This window comes from Brachyistius frenatus, unplaced genomic scaffold (assembly GCF_029030835.1).
Source record: "Brachyistius frenatus isolate BFR_SWC_R1_liver_20210118 unplaced genomic scaffold, ASM2903083v1 Contig_46, whole genome shotgun sequence".
In the NCBI taxonomy this organism is placed as follows: Eukaryota; Metazoa; Chordata; class Actinopteri; family Embiotocidae; genus Brachyistius; species Brachyistius frenatus.
In genome coordinates this window covers 2,395,079-2,407,999 of record NW_027210645.1, presented here as the reverse complement: position 1 = coordinate 2,407,999, position 12,921 = coordinate 2,395,079, and the positions used below count along the sequence as shown (strand labels likewise).

General features: G+C 46.6%; 1 protein-coding gene across 1 annotated transcript; it reads right to left on the bottom strand.

The window, feature by feature from the left end:
- Window positions 1-2,624: 2,624 nt before the first annotated feature.
- On the bottom strand, window positions 2,625-8,240 carry sox4a (SRY-box transcription factor 4a). Its single transcript, XM_069703419.1, has one exon. The coding sequence runs from the start codon at window positions 5,723-5,725 to the stop codon at window positions 4,610-4,612; it is 1,116 nt and encodes a 371-aa protein (XP_069559520.1). The 5' UTR covers window positions 5,726-8,240; the 3' UTR covers window positions 2,625-4,609.
- Between the last annotated feature and the right edge of the window lie 4,681 nt (window positions 8,241-12,921).

Genomic DNA, 12,921 nt, shown 5'->3' with positions numbered 1-12,921 from the left:
AATAAAAACATGACATGTTTTACAGGAAGGAACTCTCAGAAGGGACCTAATAATATATTGATTGGTTGATTTTTCTTTGGAAATGCTTGTTGTTGTTGTTGTTGCTGTTTCTGGGCCCAAAATTAACTTATTATTGGTTGTTTATTATGAGTTTTCTACCTTTTGATCTAGATTTCTTCATGTGAGCTGCTTGACATTTAAATAATTTCCCTGTTGGGATGATTATAGTATTAATCTGTCTACCTATAATAGGACACCGTATCATTAAGTTCAACAGAGTCACTATTGCGGATCACGGGGGCTGACATTACAAATCTTTTACTGACACAGAAGTATCAATACATCGATCTAAAACATATATGAGTCCTGCATATAAACCCTACAGAACTAAAAGTGCATGAGTATCATCAGCGAAGTTAAAGTCATAAAAGTCATATTTCAGAAAAAAAAAGTCCCTGTGAGTGTACTGTATTTTAATTTGATTATTAAAGATGCAGATGAGGAAAACTTTGCTTCAAAGAAGATTTAATTACTTTATATCCAGTGTTGTTGTTTTTTTTACACACTTTCATACTTTTTAAGGGATCACGAGCCAAAAAAGCTGGGGGCGACTGATTCAATCTTAATGTGCGAAATTTTTACTGTATCATGTGTTTTATTCTATAAAATTTGAAAAGTAACTAGTGCCTCTGGTTGCCAGATAAATGTCGTAGAGAAAGCATCAATATTTCCCTCTGAAATGTAAACAAGTGCAAATGAAAATATTCAAGTAAAGTCAAAGTTATTATAAGCTTTACTTAAGTACTTGACTGGATGTGTAACATTTCACCTCTTTTTCCAAGGGGAGGTGGAATCTAATACATATTCAATATGATGTGAAACAGTGTGATTAAGCACAATAAAATCATCATCAATAAATACAATCCTATTACACTGATTTATCTCCGTGTTTAATTATAACATTTCTTACTAATACAGTTCATTTCACATCAAACTTCAAATCTGTAGTGATTTTTATGGTCAACAGATTAACTGAACCAATATTTCAAAGTAAAAATGTGTTCATTTGCTCTGAATTGCTGCCCAATCATAACTATTATTTCATTTCTATCCTGTATTCTAAGCAGACGCATCGACTTGATCTGGTCTGTCTCGCTCAGGTTAACGCAGGAAACAAATAAACTGCGGTAATCAGCTGTGAAGGTTAAGTGCACGGCACACTCGTGCATGTGTCTTTATGTGGGTCAGTGTGTGAACAAGTGAGTGTGTACGAGCAGCGTACTCTAAGTGAGGTCGACTGGGCTTTTTTTCTATACTAAAACAGGAACACACCTCAGACACCCCTCGCGCAGTTTCCTGTGTGATGTCGAGCTTATTGCAGACGTGTTTGTGTGTGTGGGGGGGGGGGGCAGCCCGGTGTCTTGTCTTTGGGATGGCGAGTGTAATGACCATGCCTTATCTTTCTCATTACCCAGCCCGAGATGTCAGAGGAAAGCTGGAGACGACCCTGCTCTCCTGACAGAGAGAGAGAGATGGAAATAATTACCAACGTCTCTTGTGGAATAGGGCGTAAATTGATACACACTAAATACTGTACCTCAGGGGTCTCTCTCTCCGTCTTTCTCTCTCTCTCCTCCTCGTCAGATGTACGAGACAAATGAATGCATCCAGAAGGAATTAATTGGATTTGGGAGCAGTCTCCTGCACAATCCACCAGGACAGACAACCCCCCCCCCCCATCCTCCCTACACACACCCCTCCCCCCTCCCTCCCTTCCTTTGGCACACACACACACACACACACACACACACACACACACACACACACACACACACACACACACACACACACACACACGCCTCCTCCTCCTCCTTTATTCTAGTCATGCCTTGCAGAAATGTCTGCCACCCCTCCTACCCCCCACCACCACCACCCTGATGGATCAGTCTGTGTCCCTTATCCCTCACACACACACACACACACACACACACACACACACACACACACACACACACACACACACACACACACACACACACACACACACACACACACGAGCGCTGTGCTGCTACCCAGCGGATTGCAGCCTCTCTCTCTTGGATACAGTGTTTCCATGGCAGCCACGTTTTCTGCACGTGTAGAATCAGACGGAGTAAGAGAGGGAGAAAGAGACCACTCCTATCGATTCACGGGCCGCCTATTGATTCAGTCTGCAGCTGCACACTTACCTACAGCAAACACCCGCGCGCACACACACACATGCATATTCACACACACACACACACACACACACACACACACACACACACACACACACACACACACACACACACACACACACACACACACACACACGTGCACAAAAACAGAAAGTAAACATTCGAGTAGAGATTTTGGAAGAAGACTAAGCTACGGAATGAGAGACTGAAGGGTCACCTTTTGTTGAGCAGGTTTTAACCTCTGAAAAAAAAGGTGCTCTTTGTATGTGCAACTGCTCCGGTCATCTCCTCTAATTTCCTCTAAGGTACTTAGAATTGTTAGGTAACCAGATGATGGGGCTTAATTTAGCCCTTTTAAAAAGGTTCAAATATAATAAAAACCCACACAAAAAACCCACATCGTACTTTTCAGTTCCAGCTGATTTTATTTCCTTCTTGGAAGAAAACAAATAATAAAAAAAAAAAAACGACAATCTGTACAGAGGTCTGAGAGGCAGTGATTGACCCAAACATTGGCTGGTTTTTGAGCAATAAACATCAAATGATATTGGCATGATAGGACAAAACATGATCATACACAGCATATTGCACAAATGAAAAAAGAAATAAGGACAATAGAAAAACAAAATGTCTTGAAGTTTAAAAAAAAGAAAAAAAAAAGAAAAGAAAGAAACTCCTGGACCACAATCATCTTTAACATAAGGATGTCCAAAGATGGCTGTCCTAGTGCCTGTCGTTGATCATCATCATACATAAAACACACAATCTTTGCTTATAGTACAGTCAGTTTACATAAATATCTTCATGTTATTATTCTTTTAAAAATCTTAAACACAACAGCTATAGCTACATATACCTGAATCTGAAATACAAATGCTATTTGCCATGCCATAATATAGGAAAACAATTAGCCTGCTATACTTAGCCAACAGGTACAGAAAGGTTAAATACTATTTTTTGATGCAATTTGCGCAATAACAGATGAAGCACTTCATACATCTCCCTCCCTCCAAAGTCTAGGCAAAGTGGAATGAGTGTGAAATTCCATCCAGTGGTTCAAATAAAACTTATCTTGATAAAAAGCACACAGAGGTATTAGCTCTATCCAAACAGTGACTCTCTGGGATCTTTCACTCATAAAACTTTCGGTCTGTGTGTACTGGAAACACAGCCATCACTCAGACTGGGAGCCTCAGTGGCGCTTTGTTTACTTGGCTGGTGAAATTGGAGTCACTGTGCCATTAAGAAGCATGTGGGTAAATACTGTAAACACTGTGTGAGGTCAGATTGTGCCAAACAAACCCCCCTCTGCACGTCTAAACACCAATCCAAACAACAATGTTGTAGGCTGTACCCACTCGCCGGAAAAAAACCCTTTCTATAGATTTTGTACAAAAATACAAGTAGAAAATCATGACACACTCAAATCTCCTTAAAAGTGAGAGAAGTCAGACATTTTAAATAAGATACACTTCTAGCCCTTCCGCGCTGGATACAGACAGGTGTATGTGCACAAACACAAACGAGACCTGTACGAGAACAATACTTCTATGTATAAAAAAGTTTGGCCGGTATAAATACATCAATATAAAAAAAACGTCATCTGACACAGGAACTACAAAGTTGAAGCACTAGGCAGAAAGAATGCGCGTCGGGAAACATTGGTCCTGAATTGTGCACTGAGTGTTTAAAAAGGTTCAGAAAAGGGTTTCTGAAGTTTGGAGTCAGTCTTTGCTTTAAGTCCTGCCGTTGAAAGAGAAGCTGGTGATAGTGAATTGTGTCCTATGGTCACACGAATTTGCGTAATTACGCAGCAATGAACATTTTTACGCATTTAACAACAACAGAATCCTCCTTAATCTTGGAGGGCATGCGTGTTGATATTGAAACGATTTCGAGTTTGGAAAAAAACTACACCTGAATAGCAACTTGATGGTCAATGTGAAATTGGCTATATCTTAAACAAAACCCAACATGACGAGCTCTCCAACAAGCGCCCCCCTTTCCCGACCCGAAATAACATTAATATTCAAAGTTCAGTCTCTGTCCGCTTCCTCTGCGGATTGGGTTGAACATCTGAGCTGAAGTCCGTGTGTTTCACTGCTCTCTGCTTACATTCACTCCTCCTCCTGTGTCCAAATGCAAACTAAGCATTTCCCCCGTCTGCGCGTTCCCGTCAAGCGCACTGAGCGCTGTCCAAGTCTGAGCGGCGCGTACCTGGGCTTCAACGTGCACACAGGCCACCTTTTCTTTCCTGTTTTCACTCTCCCTTATTTAGTGAAAAAAATGGCGGAAATGTTCTGGTCTGGACGCACACGCCTGTCTGCGAGGGGGGGTTGAACAGTTCAAAACGTGGGGGGGCGTCGCGGTTCCTCTCCACCCTGGTTCTCTCAGTAGGTGAACACCAGGTTGGAAATGGTGGACTCCAGCCAGTCTCCTGAGATCATTTCGCTGACCTCCGGGGTGCAGTAGTCGGAGAAGTCGAAGTGAGATCCCGCCCCGCACTCCCCGAAGCTCCAGTCCAAGTCCCGGTCCAGCTCCGCGTCGGAGAAGCCCATGCCGCCCAGAGACATGCTCTCAAAGCCGGGGCTCGGGTTCAGGTCGAGCCGCTCGTCTTCAAACTCTTCATCCGAGGAGGAGGATGACACAGATGAGGAAGAGTGAGAGGCTGACGGTGTTGGAGAGGAAGCCCGGGCGTACCTGAGGCGCGCGGTGTGTGATGACTCGCTGGCCGCCGGGCTCTGCTCCTCATACAGGCTGAGCGGGTCGCTGGACTCCGCCGAGCTGCTCAGGGTGGGACTAGCCGGGACTCCCACGGAGGGAGGCCCGCTCTCCAGGCTGCCTGCCCCGCCGAACATGTGGGCACGCCTCGCCTCTCCGGTGCGCTTCTCTGGAATCTGCCTGGCCCCAGACACTGACCTGGATTTGAAAAGCGACTGGTGGTCACCGGGAGACGCACAGTCCTGCCCCGGAGCGCTCTTGACGCTACCCTGTTTGTGCGTCCTGCTCACTCCTTTGGACGCGGGGCTTCTTTTTACGCCTGCTTTGGCGCTGCGCTCCCCGCTCTTCTCCCCACGGTCCGCCTGCTTACTGGCTCCGCTTCCCGACTTGACCTTCTTCCTGGGCCGGTACTTGTAGTCTGGGTAGTCGGCCATGTGCTTCAGTCTGAGCCGCTCCGCCTCGCGGATGAACGGGATCTTATCTGTGTCTTTCAGCAGCTTCCAGCGCTTGCCCAGCCGCTTGGAGATCTCTGCGTTGTGCATGTCTGGCGACTGCTCCATAATCTTCCTCCTCTCGATCTGGGACCAGACCATGAACGCATTCATGGGTCTCTTGATGTGCCCAGTCGGAGTTTTGCACCACGCTAAGTCGCTCCGCTCCCGGGAGGAGGGGGACTCTGGTGTCGGAGACACATCCATCTCCAAGTCCATTTCTCCCGTGTCTGTGGAGTCCCCGCCGGGGGAGTGAGCGTGGGCGCTCTCTGTCTGGCTCATGTGCTGCACCATCTCTTCCTCCAAGTGTCTGGAAACACTCTGCTCTGCTCAGTGCTTTAACAAAGTTCAAGTGCGCAAAAATGCCTCGTAGGCTTTCACCAAAATACTCCTCACTTGCTCTTATTTCAGGCGCCTTAGACTGCTGTTGGATTCGGGTCTAAAAAAAAAGTTCATCCAAGTCTCTTCTCTGTCTCTTTTCAGTTTGGCCCGTTTTAAAGAGACGCCTGGTCTCTTTAACTTTTACTAGTGCGCTTCACGAAAACAACAAAAAAAGAATAAATCCCGAAACTATTCAACAGCAACTTTCAACTGCCGGTACGGCTGAAAACTCGCCCTGCAAGGCTCAAAACGCGCCGCTGTGTGCAACAGCAGTGCAAGTCCCTTATGTGAACCTGGCTGTCTGCAGCGCAGCTTGTCTGTGCGGTTGAGGAACCATGTGGTTGAATGGAGCGGCTGCGCTTTCTCATAGTCTCCCTGTTTCCTGTGCGCTCTGTAATATTACTGTAAACACAACAACGAGAACCTCGCCATTTTATACTCTCATCGCGAGACATACAAACCAATCAGCGCCTGTCTCCATCCTGATTTTTCACTCAAGCCACGCCCCCTGTCCTCCCATTGGCTGAATAAAAAAACGGGTAATAATAATAATAATGTGCAATGAGGATCCTTGTGTCTGACCTCATTCCTGTCAGACTCCACTGGAAGAAAGACCAACTTGGTGTATATACATTGGATGTGTATTTTTTTTTTTCCCCCCTTTTTTTTTAAAAAGGAACAGTATGTCCTTTCTGGCTGCAAGGGGAAGCTTTCAAGGATATCCTTAGAACCACATTAGTTTCATGTGGATGAGTGTTGACTAATTTTAGATGTGTGTGTGGGAGGGAGGGGTAGGGGGGGACACAAAAGTGCTGAGGAAACACAAAAAAATCAGCCACAACATGTTGTGTTAGTCAGACTGCAGTGTGGTGCAGCGCAGGTTAAACCCACCCATATAGCTACAACCTAACCTGTTATCTGCGAGTCATTACGACACCAGTTGGCATCATTACGTCACAGGAGGAAGTGTAAACAGATGCAGGCGAGGTGATGAGGGTTTGTATTTACACTCTGCATCAGTGCATTTATGGTAAACCAGAAACCTGAGGACCAATAATTATTCTGAAAATGAGCAGAAATATGTTGCAGAAGGCCACACAGGGAATATATAAAAAAAAAAGAAGAAAAAAAAAGAAAGAGAAGTCACATTCACTCCAGCAAGCAGCAGCAGCTTGCTGCTCAACACCCTCTACAAATTCCTCCTGCCTCACAGCCCCCATTATGTTAACATGTCAATGTCATGTAAGAACCCATTACAGCCTGTGTCGCTAGATGTCAGGCTAGAGCCAAATGGGAGGGAGACGCATATTGTGTATGATGTGTGTATTGTGTGTTACCGTGTACAGCAGATTTATCCCCGGCCTGTAATCGACTGCTTTGAGCCACCATCATTAAATCACGCAGGTGATGTCATCAGCCGGTAGCAAAAGCTCCCTTTGATCCTGCAATGTAACCGACTGACATAAGTGTTTTTCACAGCTTCATAACACAAGCCGGGTGATAAACATAAAAAAAAAAAAAAGTGGGCAGGCTCTGACCTTCTGATAAGAATCAGAGGCATAAAAAAAAACAGTATTTATTTTAGAGCTTAATGTTTTCTGACATAACATCAGCGAGGCACTCTTGGTGTGTATTCTTAATTCATGACAAGATTTATGTGAAGCTAAAAAAAAAAAAAAAAAAAAAAAAAAAAAGTCACAAACTCTTTAAAAATGCACAACTCAACCCCTCTACCCCCCTCTGTGCTTACATAAATCAAACACATAAATAATAATGAGCTCCTTCATCAGTCTATATCTTTAGCTGCCCCAATTACGAGCATGCACCTGCCACTGGATTAGTTTGCTATCTCTCTCTATCTCCTTCCCGGTTTTAACACACACACACACACACACACACACACACACACACACACACACACACACACACACACACACACACACACACACACACACACACACACACACACACACACACACACACACACACACCAACACACACAGAAAGTGGCATGCACGCAACACGGGTTTGTTTAAACAGGTGTAGCAGGTCTACCTGTAATCTTATCTGATGTGTGAGAAGCAGCTGTCAGGTAGCTTTCCGCCGGCAGATGCACCAGCGTGGCAGCGGCGGGATCCTGAGCCCTCACCGCGCCGGCCTATCGCTCTGTCATCTTCAGAGCCGGCGGAGCCGCGTGTTTACCCCAAACACACCGGCGCTTTGTCTCAGCTCTGTTGACGCCTGAAGGGATAGTGTCATTATGAGAGAGTGCTGTGGGAGGCTGGGGCACTTACAGAGACTTCTTTAAAGTGAGTGTGTGCGCTGCTGACTAGAGTTGAAACGGCTGCCGGTTTTTCTCGAAGATATTTTTCAAGTATTTTCATGAAAAAAAAAAAAAAAAGGTTTGTTTTTTTCTTTGTTTTTGCTAGAGCTGTATCCCTATCACAGTCTGAAGCTGCATTTTTTTTTTGTTGTTAACCATGGGACGCTTCAACGCTTACAATATAACGTTTAAATCACGTTTACTATAGCTGCAACGAGGTCCGAGCCTTTTATTATTTCTGAGCTGACTGGCAGTGTTTAATTTGCCACTTTTTAATAAAACATAAACACTAACCTGATATGTCAGGCTAACCCGGGACCTAACTGTAGGCTGAATTAGCAGACAGCATGTGACTGCGTGTGAGTGTGTATGAGTGCGCCTCTTTTGTAGGGGCTTCATTGTAAATGAGGCCTTCATGACCGGACTGGGCCGGGGGGGACGGTTGTCACAGTGTGCCGTAAAAACTGAGGGATGCGTTGAAGGACGGGTGACGGTAGGAGAGCCGCGGCGAGGAGAAAGTTGAGTGTCTCAGACGGAGGTGCTCATTATCATGTGCTTGGCTTTTTCAACTGCCGGGGAATGACGCGCCGGCTTTGACCTGCCTCTTCGTCATCTGGGGTCAAAAACAATGAGGCCCTTTGTGTGTGTGTGTGTACATGTGTGTGTCCAGCCCTAACTGAATTGGACCTGTTCCAGAGATTGAATGTTTGAAAACCAGTGGGAAGTCCCCTCCACCCTGCAGTTAAACAGAAAAACTGAAGCGTAAGCACTGATTTGCATACACACACACACACACACACACACACACACACACACACACACACACACACACACACACACACACTTTCTCTCTGTGTGTGTGTGTGTGTGTGTGTGTGTGTGTGTGTGTGTGAGTCATCCACAGTCAGTTTGTCCCCTCTGTGTTTTGTGTGGATGTGGCAGACAGTGCAGGTGGCCCTCTCGCCATATCACCCACCTAATGCTGTCAGTCCTTACGCAACAACAACACCAACAAAGTCAGGTATTTGTATAAGTTGCCGCGGAACACACAGTATCGAGTACTTCCCCGGGTCCCTTCGTGTTTCTTCCCCAAGTTTCATAATCAGGGCTAAAACCAGATAAAAAAAAAAAAAAAGAGATAAGATAACTGCTCACAGTCTTCCCTTCCTTCTTTTGATCAAGTTATGAAATGGACAAAATAACAGGAACACCTTACAATACAATGCGAACCAATCAAATAAGCTGAAACAACAGCTGTCAGATCACCTCTCGGATCATTTTTGAGGCCTTATCTTGTAGCATTGGATTCCACAACACTGTACAGATGTTCAAGTTATTTTGTACACCCCCGTGTTCCCTCACAAGTTGGTTTTCATTCTACTTTTTTCCTCATGTTTGAAAATCAAACTTTTATGTGGACACAGAAAGCTAGAAAAATTCGCCAAGTATGAGAACTTCTTGAGCTTTTCCTCTCCTTCCCTCCTTCCTTCCTTCCTCGATCTCCGTCCTTCCTTCCGTCGCATCATAAAGTCCGACAGAGCGAGTGTCCCGCGGATGCACAGACAAAAAGAGCGAGCGTCCTTGACGGTACAACGCGACCAAGCCAGAGGCAAAACAGAGAGCGAAGATGCAAAGCAGGAGAGGAGAGGAGACGGCGGAGTAGAGATGTGTTGGAAAAGGATTTCCTCACTTCCTCACTCGCTGCCCCCTTCACTGTAATCCAGAAGATTCGGACAAGTGTAGGGAGGACAGAGGGGAAACGCATGTGGGTGTGGTCAGGCCGGCGACGCCACGCCCCAGGAATTCCCAACATCCCTCTCTTCGGATGGTGACGAGGCGGGTCAGATGGTTGCCGTGTCACGTTCGATGCAGGCGAAACTCGCACGAACGCACAAACTGCACAAAACACACGCAAACTCTCGGCGAGATACAGAGCCAGCGAAGTAGCAACGTACCGCTGCAGGACCCAGACGTGCTGCGGAGTCAAATCGAGAGCACGCACGCACGCACGCACACACACACACACACACACACACACACACACACACACACACACACACACACACACACACACACACACACACACACACACACACACACTGAACTACTCTCTCACAACACACACTCAGCCACTCTCGCAGCTGCACTCAGGCACTCTGATACAACGATCGGTTTTTTGGGGGCATTGTCTAAAAGCCAGAGGAGTGGGAAGGAGCGAAGACTGAGAGCCGAGAGGAAGGAGGGGGGAAAGGAAAGGAAAGGAAAGGAGAGCAGGATGAGGAGATGGAGAAGCCGTCAGCGGAGCTTTTTTTTTTTTTGCTCTTTTTGTAAAAATCATCGTCCTTTGCACTCGTTGGTTCCTGTCGAAAAGGGCGATCGAGACGCAACGGTCGGAGGACACTTTCGATATTCTTCATTTTAGTGGGGAAATGACGTCTTTCGGACCTGGACCCGTGTGGCGCTGCGCAGGAGTGGATATACTGCAAAAGAAGACAGAACCATCACAGTTGTTTCTTTTGGGGGGAAGAAAAGGGGAGAAGGCTCACGAGAGTTTGGAGTTTGCTGGGTCGCTTTGGCTTTTTGTCGACGGCTGCAGACGCGAAAAGATTCGGGTCTGGGAAAGAAAGAAGACATGACGAAATTAGGAAGTGAGTGGAGGAAGAAGCAGACTGTGTGTGTGCAGGAAAGAAGGGGAAGGGGAAAAAGCGAAGGCAACGCTGCATCAAAATCCCCCCCCCCCAAAAAAAACCACAAGCTCTCTGTGTTGCTGCACATCGACAAGGAAAGAGCGACGACTGCGACGCCTATCTCGCCTCCATCTCCTGCATTTTTTTTTTTTTTTTTTACCTTTCGCTCTGCCTCTGCCTGTCGTACATGTGTACGTTGGAGCCACAAGCGAACAGCATATACTGACTAAGCTTTTCGAAAGAGCACTGGAACCCCATATCACCCAGCACCCCCTCCTTCCCTTCTTTCCTCCCTCCTCCTCCTCCTCCTCCTCTTGTTGCAGGCACATCCTCCTCCAGGCAAGTCAGGTCAGGCGGGCTGGTCCTGTCCTCACGTAGCCCAGGGAGCGCTGTCCTCGGCTCGGGCACGGTCAGCAGCCGTTAGCAGGGGTGGACGAGGACCAGCCGTGGAGCTCTGAGGCGCTCTGCAGCTCCAGACAGACTCCAGACTCACTGACCTACATCCGCCTCAGTCAGACTGGGAGGAGAGGGAGAGAGAGGGAGAGAGGGAGCGCGAGAGTGATTGAGAGATGGGAAACGCAGGGTTGGTTGCGAAATAGCAACATTTATCGCCCCCCAAAAAAGTGCAAGACGATGGCACGATGGGAGGAGGAGGAGGAAGAGGAGAAGGAGGAGGAGGAGGAGGAGGAGGAGGGAGAAAGAGGGAGCGAATAAAAAAAACAAAACTTGCTGGATCGAATTCCTAACTAACTCTCAACCTTTCTTACACACTAAGAGCGATTAAAAAAAAAAAAAAAAAAAAAAAAATCCCTTTTGGTCCTCACCTTTTTTTTTTAATAATCTGCACCCCCCCCTCCTCCCTCCATCTTGCCTCTCATCCCTCCCCATGCAACCTCCCTCTCTTTCTTCTCTCATCCTCTTCTCTCTCTTTCCTCTGTCAGCTCTAGCTTGATTTCCATCATATACCCTCCGAAACGTCTCTCACTGTGGGAGGATTAGTCCGTCTCTGGCTTCCTGCTTATCTGTCTGCTCGGGCTTTCGGCTGCAGTGAGAGGAGGAGGAGGCGGAGGAGGAGGTGTGTGTCTGTCTGTGTGTGTGTGTGTGTGTGTGTGTGTGTGTGTGTGTGTGTGTGTGTGTGTGTGTGTGTGTGTGTGTGTGTGTGTGTGTGTGTGTGTGCAGGAGGAGAGGGTTTGGCATCTCTCAGTTGTTGTGGCTATATCAGTCTCACTCAGCTTATTGCAAGTGTGTTTTTGTCATCGCAGAGTAGCAGATTCTCTCTTCTCAGTGCAGCGGCAGAAAGAGAACATTTTGTACTGTTGTGTGTTGCGCTCAGATAGCTGTAGGTGTGTGTGTGTGTGTGTGTGTGTGTGTGTGTGTGTGTGTGTGTGTGTGTGTGTGTGTGTGTGTGTGTGTGATTCACCGTGCATGCAAGGACTGATTGCGTCCATTCTCGCAGTGTGTGTCCGACTGGCTGTGTGTGATCATTATTCCCCAGCGCCGGAATCGACACTGAACACGGATCAATACCAATAGTGAAGCAAATATATCTGGCTAACATTAGCGTAGCTCCCCGGGGACCCCTGTGTGGCAGCGGCAGTCACTCTCTAAAGCAACATCCCTCAGTCACACCAACAATGTCTTTATCCTGAGGTGAACATCTACGGGCCCGGGGGAGTTCGAAAAAAAAAAGAAGAAGAAAAAAGGCGAGTATATTAGAAGGTACAGTCCAATCCAGTTGGGTCAGTGTGTCCCGGTAAGGTCAGCGACTCACAAAGAGATTCGAAAAACTGAGGACGGTCCAGGCATTTCAAGGGTTAGTTTAGTTTTCTCCTCTGAAGCTGGCACGATTTATTGGGAGCTATCGAGGCATCGCAGTTCATCTATGAAGGACTAACCCTTGTGTTATGGCTGTGGACGTCTTAGAGGAACCGAACCGCTGAGATCGAAGAGATCAGTGCCAATCAATCAAAACATTGGTGGTAAAACATCCTCCTTCAGAGAGGAAGAACCCCGAAAACAGACGGGATTTTTCACATAACTGATGAAACAAAAGGCTGCGTTTCACGCTGTTCTAAAATCTTTGTGAAGAAACTCTAACA